Genomic DNA, 19,077 nt, shown 5'->3' with positions numbered 1-19,077 from the left:
CCATCCTTTCCACTTTCTATTTATTTTTTATTTTTGTTTGGCAATAAGTCTGGCTCTGGCACCCAGGCTAGAGTGCAGTGGTGTGACCATAACAGCCTCCTCCTTCTTCAAGGAGGCTAGAGAGGGCTCAAGCGATCCTCCCACTTCAGCCTCCTGAGTAGCTGGAACTACAGGCATGCACCACCATGCCTGGCTCTTTTTTCTATTTTGTAGAGACAGGTAATCTTGCTATGTTGCCCAGGCTGGTCTCGAACTCCTGGCCCACCTCAGCCTCCCAAGCAGCTGGGATTACAATCGTGAGCCACTTCATCTGGCACCCTGTTCACTTTTTAAACGTTCTGCCGTTTGCCAGGTATAAATTCTCTCAGTCCAGTGGGAAGTGAGGATTCCCACACATTTACTCACAGCCTGCCTGCCACTGGAGCCTGGCTTTTGCCTTTGGAGACTCCAGTGCCTGGCCTGCCTGTGGATCCCTCTGCGCCTGTGTCCCCATCCCACACACCACTCCTCCGCCTCCCTCAGCACACCCTGCATTTTCTTGGCCTTTGGGTCCTTCCCCTCCCATACCCTTCAACTCCTGGGGCCCCCAGACCCAGAGAGCATACAGCACACCCTGCCATTATCTGCTCCACTGTGTGTGTGTGTGTGTGTGTGTGTGTGTGTGTGTGTGAGAGAGAGAGAGAGAGAGAGAGACAGACAGACAGACAGACAGTCAGGGTCTCACCCTGTCACCCAGTCTGCAGTGTAGTGTTACAATCCTAGCCCACTGCAGCCTGGACCTCCTAGTCTCAAGTGATCCTCCTGCCTAGGCCTCCCAGAGTGCTGGGATTACAGATCTGAGTGACCACACCCGGCCTTCTTTTTTGTTAGCTTTTGCTTGTAACAAAACTGCCTCCTCTGTCCTTCTCTGAGATAATCGCCCTCTTAAGGTCCCGAGTATAGACATCTCCCCTCTCTTCTCCTCAGCCCCCTTGTGCAAGGTGAGAGGATCCATTCATCATCAGCCCCAGGCCCTTGTCCTCCCCCTCCAGCCCCATCCCTTCCCTCCTCTCCTCCCCTCCTCCCTGCAGAGCCCCCACAGGCCTGGAAGGAATCTGCAGAAGCCCGAGTGGGTGCGGCTATTCTCTATGTGACAGTCGCAGGCAGCCCAAAGCCTGGCTTTCCTCTTTGGGTATGGGAACCCCCAGTTCCTTCTGATTTTCTCCACCACCTGGCCTGCTGGAAAGCAGGTGGCTGAACTCTTCCTTGTTTTGGGAAAAATGGCAGAAATACTGGTTTCATTCTTCTCCCTCCCACTCCTGTGATTTCGGGTCATTTTCCTCCTTGTACTTTCCTAGCTGACTGCTTCCCTCTTCCTCCCGTGGCACCCTATTTCTCATGTGACTGTCTCAGTCAACCGTGGTTTGTTTTTTTGTTTGTTTCTGATTCAGAGTCTCACTGTATCACCCAGGCTGGAGTGCAGTGGCACAGTCTCGGCTCACTGCAACCTCCGCCTCCCAGGTTCAAGTGATTCTCCTGCCTCAGCCTCCCTAGCAGCTGGGATTACAGGCACGTACCACCACACCCGGCTAATTTTTATATTTTTAGTAGAGACAGGGTTTTGACATGTTGGCCAGGCTGATCTCGAACTCCTGACCTCAGGTGATCTGCCTGCCTCAGCTTCCTAAAGTGCTGGGATTATAGGCATAAGCCAGCATGCCTGGCCAATCCTTGTATTTATTTATTCCTTAAAAGAATCTGTAGCAGGCACAGTACAGCGCTGGGATACAAAGGGCAGAATGATGGGCAACACCGAGCTTCTCCTGTAATCCTCACAACACTGAGGCTTGGAGGCTGAGTGACCTGCCCGTGAGTTCACAGCCTCGCAGAGCAGGGCACAGAGGTTTCTAGGCAGACGCAGGGGAAGGCAAGGCAGGACCTGTGAGTTTTCCTTTACCCGGACGTGTGCCAGTCCCTGATTAGTGTCCCTCCCCAGGCCCGAAAGTGGCCCAAGTTTGAGCTGGCCAGCTGCCTTGTCATACAGATAGGGAGACGGACCCAGAGCGGGTGAGTCGCACAGCCACCCTCCCTTTGGCTTCAGGGAGAGCCTGGCAACTCAGACGTGGGGTTCCAGCCCCCGCTCCTCCCCTGGCCATCTGTGCAGCCTCGTAACCTGTGGGCGCATTTTGAGCCTCTCTCCCCTCATTGGTGAAGCCTGATTGTTCATCCAGATCTGTTTGTGTCTGGCGAGCCCCTTCCATGCCAGCTTCATACTGAGAGCACAGCCAGACGTGGTCCCGCCCTCGTGACGCCCGCGGTCCAGTGGGCAGAACAGGCACTAGCCAGACTCAAACGGTTCACTGTGAAGTAAGCTCCAGTGATCTGAGGCGCAAAGCAACCAGGTCTGGAGATGTGGGAGCAGCTGCCACTGTACTTTTGTGTGGACTGGAAAAGTCCCCTCACTGTGTGGGCCTCAGCTTCCCCATCCCTACACGTGGGCATGTTAGTCACGCCCACCTCTCCCCTTCCCTCCCTTTCTTCCACCCTTGTGCCCTGATGGTCAGAAAAACATCTACGGTAGCAGGAGGGCAGAGTGACCAACAGCAAGGACTTGCAGTGGGAGATTCCAGCACTTTCTAGCCTGTGACTCAGCCTCTCTGAGCCTCACCCTCGTGGCCTGTAAGATGGAATCCTCACATCCTTAATGAGGACGCTCACAGGCTCCTCCACCAAGTACTTGGTGGCCAATACCTGGTACCTCGGTGAGCCCTTGGTCAGTTTTGTTAACACTGAGACAGACTGGTGGGCTGGGCACGATGTTTCATGTCTGTAATCCCAGCGCTTTAGGAGGCCAAGGCAGGAGGATCATTTGAACCTAGGAGTTTGAGGATGCAGTGAGCTGTGATTGTGCCACTGCACTCCAGCCTGGGTGATAAGAGTGAGACCCTGTCTCTAAAAAAAAAAGAAAGAAAGAAAAGAAAATACAGACTGGGACAGAAATTGAGTCTGCTAAGGCCCCATGGGCTCCCCAGACCAGCTAGGGCCTAACTTGCCACCCCCTCTGTTTGCCTTCCCCTAGGAGAGCTCTGATGCCTTCCTCTTGGCTGCAGACACAGACTGGAAGGTAGGTCAAGGCTCAGACCCCCGAGATGTGGGACTGACAGCTGGCCAGCCCCTCGCCCCACCTGGCCAGGTCCCAGAGGAGGGTCACAGCCCTTCTGTGTGCCCCTAGCCTGTAGCAGTTGCCAGGACCACCCCCAGAGCTCATAGCGGCCCTGCCTGCCCCCTGCCTAACGGAGAGATGCTGGGGTGGGAGATGAACTGGCCCTGCTTCTGTGAATAGCAGGGAAGAGACGGGGTCTCTAGGGGGACTGAGGATGGAAAAGAGAGTGAGGGATGTTGTCATCTGAATCAGCATTTTCTTCCAATGAAAGGCAGGTTGACTCTAAAATAGCTCCTGTTTCCATGACAGCTGTTGCCAGGACAACCCTGTCCTCTTTAGTTGATGCCAGGTTCTCTGTGAAAACTGAAAACGCCCTTTGTTTTTATTCCTCCGGGTGATCCTGTTGCTCACTCGGCCAGTCATGTCTCTCCTCTGAGTCCCACAGTGACCGTTGATTTCCGAGTTTGGGAAAATGACAGCAGACACGAGGGAACCCTGCTGGGTTCCGGGGCCCCGCTGGCCACCCCAACATGCTGAACCAATTACACAAGGGAGCCCTGTTGGGTTCTGGGACCCCACTGGCAATCCCAACATGCCAAACCAATTCAGACCCTTCCTTCTGTAAGGTGGAGCCAGCCCCCGGGTCACTGTCCTTGCCTGGGCCTGACCTGGTTTGGGGTCAGCCTCCAAGCCCCGTGACAGCACCAGCCACATGGTCTGGACGCAGGGCTGACACGGAGGCGGGGCTGCCTGTTGGCTCCTCCCCCAGTGGGAGCTACGTGAGGATCAGTGTGAGAATCTGGGCCTGTGTGCTGGTCCCTCGGTCACGTGCCACTTCAAGGACGAGAGGGGAGACTTCAGGGCAGCCAGTGTACATGTGCTCGGATCCCCTGGGAATGCCATCTGCAAGCACAAAGGGCTCTGGAGCTGGAAGGAGAGGCCGGGGTTCCAGCAGTGGGGAGTGAACGGGAGCCCAGGAGGAGGGATGGGAGGGAAGTGGTCGGGAGCCAGCCCAGGCTGGTGGCAAGGGACAACTGGAGATCAGGGCAGGCTCACCAGGGGATTTTCTTTGTCCTCCATGCTGCACATGAGGATGGGCTGTGCAGGCAAATGGGCCCTGGAGGAAGGGGTTGGCCAAGTAAAATCCTAGAGCACCCAGCCAGTGCCTCAACACACTGATCCCACAGCGTGGGAGGCTGACAGCAACAGTGCTGATGCCAGCCCCAGCACACAGGCCTACGGTGTGGGGGACAGGCAGAGGGCATTCCTGGAGTTGTGGAGGAGACCTCTGGGTGCCCAACTGCTGCTGCGAAGCTGACTCTGCCCACCGAGCCCTCTGAGCTGCAGCCCTGGAGTTGCGGGGCCCGGGGTATGTAGACCCCGGTTCTCAGGACCTTTGCTCGATAAAAGGCAGGTTGCGTTAAAAGGCACCTTCCTGTCCCCTCCTGTCACACCACATGGAGGCAGCATTGTTTTCGTTTTTTGTTTTAGAAAAGCAGCCACAAGAATGGATGGTTGTTATCTGGGCCAAAGCCTGGCAGGGATTTTATCTCCTGCTCACCATGGCAGGCGTTGTCACTGTCCCCTGCCTCTGTGGGGGCAGCCAGTGGGGGAGGTAGTGTAGCAGAGGGACTAACATGAGCCAGACAGACCTAGGTTCTGGCCTCGCCACTTCCAAGCATGTGACCTCCAGCCCAAATCACTCCACTCATCCACCGCATTTTCACAGAGACAGGCAGCACGGACTTCTCGAGTGTATCTAAGGCGATGGTGTCCACGGGCCCCTCATATGGACACTCAGCTGACCGTGATGAATGACCACTAGAGTGTGGAGTTAGCACCAAACTGCCTGGGTGTGGTTCCTGGCTCTGTGCCCACTAGCTGTGTGACGTTAGGCAGATTACCAAACCTCTCTGTCCTTATCTGCCTCATTTGTAAAGAGGGTATTAGGAGATAAAATGAGTGCTTGCCCCAGCAGCACATATACCAGAATTGGAGTGATACAGAGAAGACGAGCATGACCCCTATACAAGAATGACCCACATATTCGTGAAGCCTTCCATACTTAAAATAAAAAATATTTTCCAAAAAGAGGATACAGGCCGGGTGCGGTGACTCATACCCGTAATCTCAGCACTTTGGGAGCTGAGGCAGGTAGATCACTTGAGGTCAGGAGTTTGAGGCCAGCCTGGCCAATATGATGAAACCCCGTCTCTACTAAAAATACAGTAATTAGCCAGGTGTGGTGGCAGGCGCTGGTAGTCCCAGCTACTTGGGAGGCTGAAGCAGGAGAATGGTTTGAACCTGGGAGGCGGAGGTTGCAGTGAGCAGAGATCGCACCATTGCACTCCAGCCTGGGCAACAGAGCAAGACCGTGTCTCACAAAAAAAAAAAAAAAAGAGGGATAAAGATGGGTAAAGTGCTCAAAGAAAGCCTGTCACCTACAGGACATTTGAACATAGTGTTTACCACTCTTGATTCTGAGACCTCAGGCCCACCCAGAGTGCTGAGGTACTAGTAGCTGCCGCTGCTTACTAGCCAAGTGACAAAATTACCTAATGTCTCCATCTCTCAGTTTCCTCATCCTTTTTCTAGGTCCATGAGGATTATATGTATTATCCTTGCAACTGCCTGTGCAGTAGGCACTGCTGTTTCTCCCATTTACATATGGAGGCTCAGAGAGGTTGACTGACTTCCCCAAGGTCACACAGCAAAAAAGTGGCAGAGCTATGAATGGCATCAGGGTTTGGCTGGCAAGACCTGAGGCTACCTTGTCTGGCCACTATAACTGCACAACCGCCAGAAAAAGGGGCCAACAATTTGGAGAGGCACACAGACTGCCCCATTTCTCCCTTGCCAGGGCCTGGGCAGGGGTGGGGTCAGATCTGGAGTGATTTGTGCAGTTTTTTCTGATTCTCACAGCAGGCTGGTGAGAAAGGCACACAGTCCCTGCTTTACAGTTAGAAGCCTGAGGCACAGAGAGGTTAAAAAAAAGTCTTGTCCAAGGTCACCCAGCTAATAGGGGGCCAGGAGGGACTTAAACCCAGGTCTGTGGGTTTGCAGGCAGTGAGCTGAGCAGTCATGGAGGCTGTGGCTTGGAATGGGCAGTGTCGCAGTTCAGCTTGTCACCTGGGTCCAAAGGTGAGGAGAGGCCACTCAGGGATCAGAAGTTGGAGTGGGCATAGGATTGGGTGGGGCTTTGGGGGACATGGGAGGGCTTTGTGGGCAGAGCAGAGGGCAGGGCTGTGCCTGTTTTGCAAGCCTCTTCCTGTGCCACAGTGGCTGCAGGAATGGGGAGCATAGCCAGGAGGTGATGGGCCAGGGGGACTCCCCATTGTACTTCCCTGCTGCCCTGGGGAGCACAGGGCCTATCAGTCTGCCCTAGGTCTCCAGAGTGAGAGGTGAGAGATGGAGTAGGTGTCCCCAGGCAGAGGACATGGCCAGCAATAGTGTACATAACAGGTATCGACCAGGTCACCAGGTACCCAGAGATGAGGAGATGACCACTTTCTCTAAGGGCAGTCGGCCAGCATGCAGGGCTGTCAGCATGGGCTGGGGTGAGTGGTGTGTTCCTTCTTCAGCAAGACAGGGAGAGGAAGCCGGATAGGAGGCAGCTACTGACGTTGATATGCCCACCTCCTGTAGACCCACCCGGCCCTCGTGCCTGGAGGCAACCAGTTTGGGGCTTGACTCTCGGGTCTCTGGGGAGCAGGACACTAGGGCTATCTTAGGCTCTGTGCCCTGATCCCACCCCTGCCCAGGCCCTGGCAGGAGAGAAATGGGGCAGTCTGTGTGCCTCTCCAAATTGTTGGCCCTTTTCTGGCAGTTGTGCAGTTACAGTGGCCAGACAAGGCAGGGTCAGGTCTTGCCAGCCAAACCCTGATGCCACTCATAGGTCTGCCACTTCTTTGCTGTGTGACCTTGGGGAAGTCAGTCAACCTCTCTGAACCTCCATATGTAAATGGAAGAAACAGCAGTGCCTACTGCATAGGGAGTTGCAACGATAATACATATAATCCTCATGGATTATATTTGGGAGCACGGGCACGCAGCATCCCCCTTCTCTCTGTGGCTCCTGCTCTCCCAGCCTTGGGCCCCCTCCTCTGCTCCTCTCCCTGGCCTATTTCCTCTCCTCCCGTGCACTTCTTGGTCTTTATTCTCCTCTGCTCACTCCACCTGCAGACCTCGGGTGAGCTCACCACCCAGATCCTTGCTTCCCAGGAGGATAGGGCACAGAGCCTGAGATAGCCCTAGTGTTCTGCTCCCCAGAGACCCGAGAGCCAAGCCCCATACTGGTTGCTTCTGGGAACGAGGGCCTGGTGGGTCTACAGGAGGTGGGCATGTCAATGTCAAGAAGCTGCCTCCTAGCCTCGCTTCATCTCCCTGGTGGCCTGGAGCCCCTGTCAGCAGGGTGAGGGTGGGGAGGACAGAGCTGGTGTGTGCCTGACCATACCCTTGGCCCTGCTATCTGCCCAGGGCCCCTGGCCCCCAAACTCCACTTTCAGTGTGTGGGGAAGCCCCCTGCATCTGCGTGGGCAAGGTGGGAGAAAACCCTGGTGGGTGGAGGAGCAGCTCTCTGAAGCAGGGTGATAACCCAAGTTGCCCCAGAAAGCAGCAGCTCCCCAGGCCTCCTCAAGGTTAAGCGATGCAACCTTCCTGATGGGGAGGCTGGGCCTGGGGATCTGATCCCCAAGATCCTGGGCTTGGGGCCCTCTCGGGCCCTCTATACTCCCCAAGGTGTGGGTCAAGGGCTGTAGCTGTCTGGGCAGTGCCCATGCACCCTGCCCTGCCCCGCATTAGTGAGCTGTGCATGTCCGTGAGGACCCTGTGTGTACCTGACATGGGTGAGTCTGTACGTGTGACCTCGGCTCCTGTATTTGGAGGATCCTATATGAGCTGCAGCTGTTGGCGTGTGCCTGTGTGCTGGGGGCGGATGCAGGGGCTGGGGACCATCAAGGATGATATGTGGCTGGGATGGGAGGAGCAGTGACAGGGCTGGGGCAAGGAGGACTTCAGAAGCCAATTGGAGCCAGGCTTGTCTCCCAGCAGCCAATCTGGGAGCCGGGGCTCCGGGCAAGCGAGTGGCTGCTCGGAAACCCTGCGGGGAGGAGGGGCCAGCTAGGCTGGGCCAGGATCCCTGTATAAATGGCCCAGGAGCTGTGCCCCATCACAGAGCCGACCATCTCCCACTCAAGCTGTCCCCGCCCTCTGGACCCAAGTGACTCAGGCCTTTGTTTGTCCTTCCTGGTAGAGGCGGGTTCCCTCCCTCGGCAAGATGCCGGAGTGCTGGGATGGGGTGAGTGAGAGCGCTACGGGCAGCGAGGTGGGCCGGGAGGATGGTGCATCCTTATGACCCACTGTAGGGAGGAAGTGCCCCCCTCAGCCCACATCTGGTGGCAGCCCTGCCTTCAATATCCTCACCCTGGGGTCCCTGAGACACGGCCAGAGGGCTCCAGGCTCCCTGGTGATCCTGTTTGCAGGAGTGGCTGGGGGCAGCTGCTAGTCAGAGCCCATAGCAGGGGCTAGGGGGAGCGTGTGGGTGGGGGGTGGGTGACATATCTGCAGGAAATGGAACACGGAAGGCACAGTCTGATTTGGCTGCATTGCCGTGTGGACCCGGGCGCCAGTGCCTGCACGTCCCACTGACCGTGTGCCCTCTGGTGTGCGCTTGGATGGTGTCTGCCTTGGTGGTGCCTGGGGCCATCAGGCCAGGGGGCGGGGGGGTTTTTGGTCAGCCCCCGAGGCTGTGTACCCAGTGTGCGTGCAGGGTCTGTGCGTGCAGGGGCTGCCGTCCGAGTGGGCGGCCGTCTAGCTTGTTTGGATGGCTGTGCCAGTGTGATGGGAAGGACGGGCAGCGTTTTCCTTAGGAGTTGCCTCAGTTCCCAGGGCTCTGCTGCGCCAGCCGGGCAGAGGCAAGGAGGTCTGGGCCACACAGGAATGATAGCCTCAGGCAGGGGTCCCTGCTGGGGAGGAACGAGGAGGGGTTGCCTGCGTGCCTTATTTTGTAGGTGGGGGAAGGCAACGCTGGAGCCGTGAAGCTGGCAGGGCTAGGGGACCCCAGGTGGAACCCAGGGCACCTCCTCTCGCCGGGGCATCAGGTACCCCGGCTCCTTTCTTCCTCAGGAGGGAGAGGCAGGGGCAGACTCACCCCCACCCCCGGGCCCCACACGCCTGCCCTGCCGGTTCCGCAGACCATAGGTCACCCCGCACACCCCGAGGCGACGACGTCAGCACCTGCCCGCCCATGCAGACCCTGTCCCCTGAATTATTGATGCGGCGGACAGGCCGAACCACAGCAGCACCACCACCAACTCCCACACCGGCTCAAAGCACCCCCCGTCCCCTGCAGTGCTCAAGGTCACAGGCGAGGGGAGACGAACAGGCCGAGAGGAGCCGCCACAGCCCCCTTCCCTGCTGCCGCAGTGCTTCCCGCCTGCGCCCACCTGGAGGCGGGGCCGGCTCTGACGTCACCCAGAGCCAATGGGAGTGCTGGGCCCTGAGGGTTGGGGGCCTCAGAGAGCACCGCACTGTGGCCCTTGGGGCGCTGCCCTTGCGCAGTGCTCCAAGGGACGGGGATGCTTGGCTTCGATTGGGCTGAACTGAGTCCTGAGCTCCCCGCAGAGGGTCAGAGAAGGCGTTAGGGAGGTGGGCAGCAGGGTTCAGCGAAGGTCACTGGGCTTTGTAGGACAGGCAGCCCGGCGACGCCCAGGCCCAGCCCCAGCCCCAGCACTTCCCATCCTGGGAGATGAGCCCTAGTAGGGTCTGACCACGTCACCTCAGAGGGATGGGGACGGGGCGGCCACACCAGGGGTGGGAGGAGACAGTCGGGACCTGCTCAGCAGCGGAGGGCAGACACCTCGCAGCCCTCACGTTGACCCGCAGGCTGCGGATCTGGGTTTGGAAGACACCGCCCTGGGCTCTTGACGTCTGAACCCGGGAGGATAACTGTCCTTTATGCAGCCGGAGGCGCATTGCAGCTGTTCTGCAGTCCCACCCTCCAAAGCTGAGAGAACTCACAGGTTGCTGTGAAGGGGCTGCCTGGTCAGGAGCTCCCTCGCGTGGAACCTGATCTCCTGTGAACATGCAACCTTCAGTGCACCGCCCTGGCCCCTGAGACTGGCACCTGGCAGGGCCCACCCTCCCTACTCTGGGATTGACCTTGGGCAAGTCGTTCCTCTTTCCCAGCCTCAATTTCCTCCTCTATGGCTTGGGTCTATGTGGGAAGTAAATGAGAAAAGTGTGGGTCAGTGGTCAGTGACTGGGAAGTGTTCCTGGATTTGATGGGCCCGGAGAAAGGACAGGCCTGGGATGGGAGGGACTGTGTGGCCTGTCCCCTCTCAGCCCTGGTGTGGCCTCCTCATCCCCTGAGCCACATGGCTCACCCTAAGGCTCATTACCAGGGCCCTCCTGGAGGACAACAGGGAAATAAACAGGGCCTGCAAGCCAAAACGTGGCCCCCAGGGTAGAGCCCTTGGCCACCAGGTTGGTGCCAGCTTGTCACTCCATACTGGAGACATAGGCCTGGACAGTTGTCCTCTGAGACCAGACCCACTAATGCCGGCCCCTAAGCAGCTGTCTCCCGCTGTCTAAATCTCCTTTCCCATTCGGAGGCAGCAACTCAGGTTCTTTCTAAACCAAAGTATCCTCATCTGCAAAACAGGGACTAGGGTTCCTGTCTCTTGGGTAACGTGCAGGAAGCCTGGCACACAGTAGGTGCTCAGTCACTTGATGTTTCTTTCATGTCCTTGACCCCAGCCTTATCTCCAACTCACTGGGCCACTCACATGGTTCCCAGGGCTCACGATGATGCAGAGAGGATCTGTTTATTCAGCTCAGACGGCCCCTCTTGAAGGTTGCCCATCCAAGTGTCTAAGAATGCCCAGTTTGCAAAGGGACCAATGAGGAGGGCATCCCCCCAAGGCCCAGGGATGCCCTAGCATAATAGCCCCCTTTCCGGGGCTTTCTCCAAGTGCTAAATGCTCCACAGACGTTGGCTTGTCTAGTTCTCACAAAGTGCCTGTGAGGTGGTTCTGGATGGAGAGGCTGAGGCACAGCAGAGAAGTAACGTGACATGCTCAGATGCACAAGTAAGGGGTCGAGCCAGGTCTTCCTGAGGAAGTAATGACCTTGAGCAGCAAAACCAAAGGTGTGAACTCAAGAGGATCCCAGAGGAGGCTCTGCAGAAGGCCTCTAGAGGAGATGGGGACGGGGGTCTGACCGGGCCTGCCTGAAGGGAGCCCTTGGGGATGCTGGGCTCACAGAGAAGGGCGTTCAAGGTGGAAGCAACCGCATGCGCAAGAGCCTTAGAGTGGGAGCCAGGGGCAGTGTGGGGGTCGGGGCTAGGCTTGGCTGGCATGGGGTGTTTACTGAGGATTCCAGGCAGGACCACTGAGGCCGTTCCCCTGCAGCAGCAGGAAGCGCCTGAGATTTCTGAGTGAGAGAGGGGCTTGGGCTGGGGAGGCAGAGCTGTCCAGGAGGGGCTGCTGCAAGATGGAGAAAAACAGCCTCCTCGGACTCTCAAGGGCTGAGGACAGTGGCGGCACAAACTGCTGGTTGGTTTGCAGAGAGGACCAGAACTTCCCCACGCAGACCAGTTCATGTCGTCTCTGTGCTGAACAGGCCTGAGAAGGGGTGTTCCATCCATTCAGTCCTCTCTGGGGGCTTCTTGGGGTGATGAGAACAGGATGCCCCAAGTAGGGGTTCTACCACATGCCTGACAGGCACCAGGCTGCACCCACCTCATTCCCCAGGGGAGCCAGGAGCGGGACTGCCCGGGGTCCAGCGCGGTCTCTCCCCTCCAGGAACACGACATCGAGACGCCCTATGGCCTTCTGCACGTGGTGATCCGGGGCTCCCCCAAGGGGAACCGCCCAGCCATCCTCACCTACCACGATGTGGGCCTCAACCGTAAGTGCAGCCCAGCCTCAGTCAGCCCTCCTCTGCCTCCCATCAGCAGTGAGGCCCCCGCCCTCCCCACAGGGCCCTGTCAATCCCACTCGCACTTAGCTCTGTTGCCTTCGCCCTCCGGGCCTCCATTTCCCCGATGGACCTGAGGCTGACACTTCTGCCTTGTGAGCCTTCTGGGGGCCTGGCCTCCCTTCCAGTCCCCCGGCCCCTCTGCTCAGCCATAGTGGAGGTGTGTCTTTGCAGACAAACTATGCTTCAACACCTTCTTCAACTTCGAGGACATGCAGGAGATCACCAAGCACTTTGTGGTGTGTCACGTGGATGCCCCTGGACAACAGGTGGGGGCGTCGCAGTTCCCTCAGGGGTAGGTACCCGGAGCCCCCTCCGCCTGTCTCCAGCTCTGCACCCCAGGCCACACCTGGGCCCTGACCTCCTGCTCTGCCTGCAGGTACCAGTTCCCCTCCATGGAGCAGCTGGCTGCCATGCTCCCTAGCGTGGTGCAGCATTTCGGGTGAGTGCTAGGGCCCAGGGGTGCCAACCCCGACTGCAGAGCCACCTGGCTTCAGCTGAGGGCTTCAGGCTGTGGGCAGGGCCTGCTCTGGGTGACATGTATGGGAAATGGCACCCCTAGCCCTAGAGTGACCAGCCTGTTCTGCACCAGGTTCAAGTACGTGATTGGCATTGGAGTGGGTGCCGGAGCCTATGTGCTGGCCAAGTTTGCAGTGAGTGTCCCCATGCCCCCATTACCCCAAACACCCGGGCAAGCCAGGGATCTCCCTGTGGTGGGGACCGGGGAACCCTTCAGCCTTGAGGAACTGTCTCTGCTCTTGCTTCTCCTCCTCCCACCTCTTCTTTATGTAGAAAACCTCTTTTTTCTTTTTTCCTCCAGGGAAATTAACTTTTTTTAAAAAGAGGTTCCTTTCTCCATATGGTTTTCTCAAGAGACTACAAACTATAACTTGCTTAAACTATTATCCAAAGCCAGAATTTCTAGTAGCAACAAACTATACAACTAACTGCTGCTCTAGCCACTAAATAAGGATCGTCCTTCACTAATTGCCATGGTATTTCAACATGAATAATTTTTTCAGCAAAAAATTTTATTGTGGTTGGGAGGTTTAAAGAAGCACATTTCAAAAACATCATTATTGGATAGAAATTCACAAGTTTTTCATCTCTAAAAACAAGCCAAAAAAAAAAAAAAAAACCTAATTTTTCAGGATCTAAGACATTTCCTGCTTCAAAAGAAATGACCAAGAATTTTCAATCCAGTTGCAATGTCAGCACTTAATCATTTTGTTAACTGGAGGCCATTCCCTGCCACCCTAGACAAGCTTGATGTGGCTATGCTATTTTTCTTTAAACATGGTCTAACAGTTGAAGAGAAAATACCTGTTTTGCAATGCCTAAGGCAAAATAGGCTTTGAAAAGATTGATTTTTTTCCTAATTTATATCATGAGGGCCTCATTTCCCTTTTTTTTTTTTTTTTTTTTTTGAGATGGAGTCTCGCTCTGTTGCCCAGGCTGGAGTGCAGTGGCACAATCTCGGCTCACTGCAACCTCCACCTCCCTGGTTCAAGTAATTCTGCCTCAGCCTCCTGAGTAGCTGGGACTACAGGCGCATGCCACCACGCCTGGCTAATTTTTGTATTTTAGTGGAGACGGGGTTTCACCATATTGGCCAGGTTGGTCCCGAATGCCTGACCTCAGGTGATCAACCCACCTTCGCCTCCCAAAGTGCTGGGATTACAGGCATGAGCCATGGCGCCTGGCCAGGGCTTCATTTTCTATAAAAGCAAAAAAACAACATGCTTAAGATTTTAAGATGTTTAATGCTCAATTTTGCAATAGCACCATCTTCAAAAATATATTAAGAGCTGATTCTGTTGAAAGAGCATGTGTGTGTGTGTATGTGGAGGGGTGGAAACAATGATAGAGATTCTAAATAAATCCAAGAACTGTGAAGGGTTGGGTGAGAGGAGGACAGGTAGGGCATCTGGACATGGGTATGCGCGCACGGACCCAGCTGCAGCCGGGCGGCTGCTCAGTGGCACCCTGAAGACTTCACAGAGCATTTCCACCGTCTGCACCCATCCTGGCCTCGCCCAGCCCTGTTTCCCCTCTTACTGCAGCTCATCTTCCCCGACCTGGTGGAGGGGCTGGTGCTGGTGAACATCGACCCCAACGGCAAAGGCTGGATAGACTGGGCTGCCACCAAGGTGTGTGTGGTGACCAGGGATGGGGTGGGTGTACCTAGGGTGGGGTGAGGGGTGGCACTCACGCTGGTGCCCTGCTCCCTGCAGCTCTCCGGCCTAACTAGCACTTTACCCGACACGGTGCTCTCCCACCTCTTCAGCCAGGTAAGAGGGCGGGGGCTTCTGCGGATCTGGGGCACGCTGGGATTTGCCCCTCCCGGCTTGGCAGGAGGCAGGCGGGTGTACTTGGCATCTGACGTGGCTCACTCCAGATCGCATCTCCATGATGCTGAGGCATCTGACAGACAGACATCCCCTCCCAAGGCCCCACCTCCTACTTGCCCACACTCTCTCTCCCCTGCCTGCTGAGTGGGGCAAGGGCCACTCTGGCAGTGACATCTGCCGGCCCCCTCTGAGCCTGCGTCCCTCTGTCTGCTCCTCTGCACGCCCCCATCCATCCCCCCGGGCCTAGGAGGAGCTAGTGAACAACACAGAGTTGGTGCAGAGCTACCGGCAGCAGATTGGGAACGTGGTGAACCAGGCCAACCTGCAGCTCTTCTGGAACATGTACAACAGGTGCGGGTGGGGTCAGCAGCCCTGGGACCCAGCACACCCCAGTGGGGGCCCTTGCACACTGCCCCCTGAGGGAGGCAGGCAGGCAACACCCTTGCCCTGGTTTGTAGATGGGCACCATATTGGGCTTCAGAGGAGATCATTTCCTGCACAAGGTCACACCCTGTGAGGGGCAGAGGGGAACAGGTCTTCAGACTCCGGGCCTTGGGTTCTTCCACTTTTCCTCCTCCCCTGGGGGCTTCCTGCGTGGGAGTGTTGGGGGTGTTGGTGACATCCCTGACTGCAGTAACCCAGCCTTGATATTGACGTCTGCAAAATGGGGACGAGGTCGGATGAGCCTGTGGTTTGCAAGCTATGCTCCTTGGAGCCCCCTTTAGGGGCTGCCCTGCCCTGCAGGGAGGTGGCCAGGCCCCCTCACTCACCTGCCCTCCTTCTCATTCTTCTACAAATACTAAGCACCTGCTGTGTGCATGGTGCTAGGAAAACAATAGAGAATAAAGAGACCCAGGGCCTGCCATCCCATATGGTCCAGGAGACAGACCAGTAGCAGAACCTCCCACAGCACAGGTGGCGGTACCCCTGGCTCTGAGGGGGATAGCAAAATTTGAGAGCCCACCTGGTATGTGCTGGGGAGTCCAAAAAGCCATGCATAGGGGGCCTCCAGTTCATTTATGCAGAGCAGGTCCATGCCTCCCTGCTTTACCAGTTGGCAGTGTTGGGCTTGGGATGCCCCTCATCCTGCCCTGGGGTGCCCACCTCTGCCCCTCCCCTCCCCCTCCCCCACAGCCGCAGAGACCTGGACATTAACCGGCCTGGAACAGTGCTGAATGCCAAGACGCTCCGGTGAGTGCCTCCTGGCCCTCTGGCCTGCCCTAGCCTTTGCCCCCGTGACCCAGCCAGACAGCCCTTTTCCTCTGTATCTGCAGCTGCCCCGTGATGCTGGTGGTCGGGGATAATGCACCTGCTGAGGACGGGGTGGTGAGTGAGGGGCTGTGGGCTCACTGGGGGTGTGAGGTAGGGGTGAGGGGCTCATGGCCTCTGTCCAGCAGGGGCAATTCTTGACCCAGCCCAGGGGAGCCTGCAGGGCTGGCAGTGGATGGTGGGCTTCTCGTCCACTTCCACACAGTCTTGCCAAGCCTCACATCTGGCATAGCCCCCATCCTTCTGGCGGGGGAGGCCTGGAAATGGGGAGGGCTGGGGCCAGGGCCGGGCCATCAGAAGGTCCCCTCTTCCCTCCCCAGCAGCACAGCCCCAACTTGGTCCCTACCCACCTCAGGCCCAGGGCCTACGATCTCTTTTTTCTGAAATGTAATTGAGTCATTATAAATCATTAATGCATACAGCGGCACAGTCTCCCTTTCCCCATCACCTGCACCTGTTACGTTTGGGGACCACGTGTCACCCCTCCTGCTGGAACTCTGGGAGCAGGTGGCCTGGGGCTGTGAGGCCCCATCAGCACAGAGCTGCTGGGAAGCTGCAGGGTCCGGAAGTGCCCGAGCAGCCCCGTGCGCCCTGGAAATACCAGGCTTTCCCATGCCCAACGGGAGGTCCTGGAAGAGTGCGGTGGTGGGCTGTGCCAGCCCCCTCCACCCGGTCTCTCTCAGACCCTCGGTACCCCTCACCTCACTGCTGAGGGCCCCAGGACTTTTTCCCAGGCCAGTCCCACCACGGCAGCCCAGCCTTTGCCTGACTCCCACTCCTAGCAGTTGTGAGTGGGCTCCAAGGGTCCCAGGACCTTCAGGGGCGCTGCTAAACTGGTCTCCAAGAACGTGGGGAGCCCTGGGAGAAGCAGCCTGTCACAGGTGCTGGGTCTCCCTCTGCCTCCCTGCACGCCCTCTCCTCCCCAGCTTGGGGCATCAAACCTGCCTTAGCCACAGGGGTGGGGAGGGGCCGGGGCTGTTGCTGAAGCTGGCTCCTTGTCCCCAGGTGGAGTGCAACTCCAAACTGGACCCGACCACCACGACCTTCCTGAAGGTGAGGCTTTCTTCCCCAGCCCTAGGCCAGCTTCCCTAGCATGGGCCCAACCTCAGGGAGGGGCTTGCCTGGGGTCCCAGCCAGGTGGGAGCTTGTCCTGGAGTGAGGGCCCTGCTCAAGTCACCCCACTCTCTCCCTTGCAGATGGCAGACTCCGGAGGGCTGCCCCAGGTCACACAGGTGAGACTTTTGGCCCTCCTGCCCTTCCATCTATGGGGTGGGGGAAGCCTCTACCCTCCCCGCTAATCCTAGGCAGCCAATGAAAGCATGTGCTTGTCCTGCCCTCTGCAGCCAGGGAAGCTGACTGAAGCCTTCAAATACTTCCTGCAAGGCATGGGCTACAGTGAGTACATTTCCACCCCACCACACCTAGAGACCAGTGGGCAGGCAGTGCTGGGGTGGGGGGTCCTGTTTGCAGGGCTGGCACGTGGTGTCAGGTGGTACTGGGGAGCCCACAGGCATAGTTTTGTGTGACCTGGGCCCCGGATGCTGGGCCCCACAGATGCCACCTGAGTTGCAAGTTGGGCATCCCAGGCTGTGCCCAGCTCCCCTTTGTCCTTAGGGAGGATTTGGCACACTGTTCTGATGGCAGTGATGGGCATACTGGGGGAAGGGACCCTTCTCTCTGTGCTGAGGGTCCAGGTCCAAGGGCCACGTCCTGCCAGGGAAGCCTGTCTGGGGGTGAGGCACACTCCCCTCATCTGCCCCAGGGCTTGGGGTCAGAATTGGGCCTACGGCACCTGAGAAGGCCTTTTGAAACAACTGGTGACTGCACCCAGGGCGTCATAGGAGAGGGCTTGGAGCCTGGGGCCAGGGAAGGCAATTGGGGCCACCTGGGCATTCAGAGAGCTGAAAGCAGCTGAACCTGAGTTGGCAGATCTGAAAATCTGGGTCTGGGGTAGAACCAGGTACACACACACAGACACACACACCCCTTGGGTGTCTCCTCGACTTCCCCTTCCCTCTAAGACATACCTGTTTCCAGCTCCCCACTGCCAGGAGGCAAACTTCCTCTTCTCAGTGTGTTTTTTATTGCCCTCCAGACTTTAGCCTCTGGAGCTGGTATCTCCAGGGCAAACAGGGGGCGGCCTGTGGGAAGGCTGGGGAGGACACCCAGGAATAGAGTGCTCTCTGGAGCAGGGCAGAGCCCTGGGTCCCACAGGGGGGCTCTGCAGGAGCGCAGAGGCTGGGATCAGGGCACAGCAAGCATTTGTGAGGTGAATGGAGGAAGCTTGTCAGGCGCTGAGATGCATTCTCAGGGTCCTGGGGAGAAACTCCACCAGGCAGCCCCGAGCTGGGAGAGGCACAGAGGGGCAGGCCTCCCCAGTTCTGTACGCAGGAGACTGAGGCCCAGCAGAATGGTGAGGGGATAAGCACCCCACTGGCTGTCAGGGCTTCCTTGGGTCAGAGATCCTTCTGGGGACCACTGCTGGGTGGGCTTCCAGAGCCTCTGACCCTGCCCCCAGCCTCTCTGTGCCTGTCCTTTGTCCCATCTCTCTGGCTCATCTCAATGCCCTGGCCTCAGTGGACCACGCTGTTCACTGTGTTGTGTCTCCCCCACCCCGCCCCCTGTCTGGCTCTGTCTTCTCTCTTAGTTGCGTACTTGAAGGACCGAAGGCTGAGTGGAGGAGCAGGTAGCCCCACAGCCCTTCCCCTGATGCATGGACACCCAGCCTCCCCCTCCCCCGCTCCTGCTGCAGCCAGGCCGCATCTTGCTGTGGTTTGGAACCTTCTTGTGTCCTGTTCCACTCAGAAAGCCCACAGATTCTTGTGTTTCTGCAGACTTGGCCTCTAGGTTGGCTGGGCTGCAGAGCAGTCTTGCTTCTAGGTTGTCATGAGCTACGTGGCTTCCAGAGCTCTGGGGATTGGAAACAGACCTTCCTTAGAGGTAGAGCCCAGGTCTGGCCCTGCCTGAGCCAGAGGTGGCCAGGAGCGTTCAGGAGAGTAGAGTTTGCTGCCCGCAAGTCTTGCTTGTGAAACTCCGAACACGGGCAGAGTCTGAATTGAGGGTGACCACCGCTCCGTGTCCTCCTTTACAGAAGCAGTCCTACTTCTCCACCGGCATCCTCGAGGGAGGCATGGCTGGAAACCCAGCACCTCCCTGCACCAGCTGCTCAGGGCTGCCTGGTCAGCTGCTTGAGAGGGCCCTGCTGGCCACAGCCCCCTAGGCCCACTCACTGTCGCTGGCCCTGCATGCCCCTGGCCCGACAGCTGTCGCCAGCTTCCTGGCTCGGGAGGGGCCCTTTGTGCCTTCGAGGAACGGTTCGCTAGCCGCTTTGCTTGCAGC

At 57.6% G+C, this 19,077-nt stretch overlaps 1 protein-coding gene and 1 non-coding gene across 14 annotated transcripts in view; both read left to right on the top strand.

Annotated features, from left to right (window-relative positions):
• NDRG4 (NDRG family member 4) overlaps positions 1 to 19,077 on the top strand; it is a 50,885-nt gene that overhangs the window by 29,720 nt on the left and 2,088 nt on the right. For 3 of the 13 annotated variants that reach the window (XM_009196562.2, XM_009196556.2, XM_009196557.4), the window contains exons 3-16: positions 3,059 to 3,103; positions 11,944 to 12,049; positions 12,293 to 12,413; positions 12,498 to 12,560; positions 12,711 to 12,771; positions 14,182 to 14,268; positions 14,353 to 14,409; positions 14,717 to 14,820; positions 15,604 to 15,660; positions 15,744 to 15,795; positions 16,744 to 16,791; positions 16,935 to 16,970; positions 17,082 to 17,133; positions 18,386 to 18,424. In XM_009196562.2, coding sequence (XP_009194826.1) covers positions 3,059 to 3,103; positions 11,944 to 12,049; positions 12,293 to 12,413; positions 12,498 to 12,560; positions 12,711 to 12,771; positions 14,182 to 14,268; positions 14,353 to 14,409; positions 14,717 to 14,820; positions 15,604 to 15,660; positions 15,744 to 15,795; positions 16,744 to 16,791; positions 16,935 to 16,970; positions 17,082 to 17,133; positions 18,386 to 18,424 — 928 coding nt within the window. Of the gene's footprint in view, positions 1 to 3,058; positions 3,104 to 8,222; positions 8,439 to 9,150; positions 9,241 to 11,943; positions 12,050 to 12,292; positions 12,414 to 12,497; positions 12,561 to 12,710; positions 12,772 to 14,181; positions 14,269 to 14,352; positions 14,410 to 14,716; positions 14,821 to 15,603; positions 15,661 to 15,743; positions 15,796 to 16,743; positions 16,792 to 16,934; positions 16,971 to 17,081; positions 17,134 to 18,385; positions 18,425 to 19,077 lie in introns of those variants that run through there. The other 10 variants (XM_009196555.4, XM_009196552.2, XM_003916972.3 and 7 more) reach the window with 8 other exon arrangements.
• Positions 5,105 to 5,211, top strand: LOC116271422. The gene has a single exon (XR_004179976.1). It is a non-coding gene; the product is annotated as a U6 spliceosomal RNA (small nuclear RNA).

Source organism: Papio anubis, chromosome 18, assembly GCF_008728515.1.
Source record: "Papio anubis isolate 15944 chromosome 18, Panubis1.0, whole genome shotgun sequence".
Lineage (NCBI taxonomy): Eukaryota > Metazoa > Chordata > Mammalia > Primates > Cercopithecidae > Papio > Papio anubis.
The sequence above is the reverse complement of the archived record's forward strand: the minus strand, read 5'-3'. Positions and strand labels throughout refer to the sequence as shown.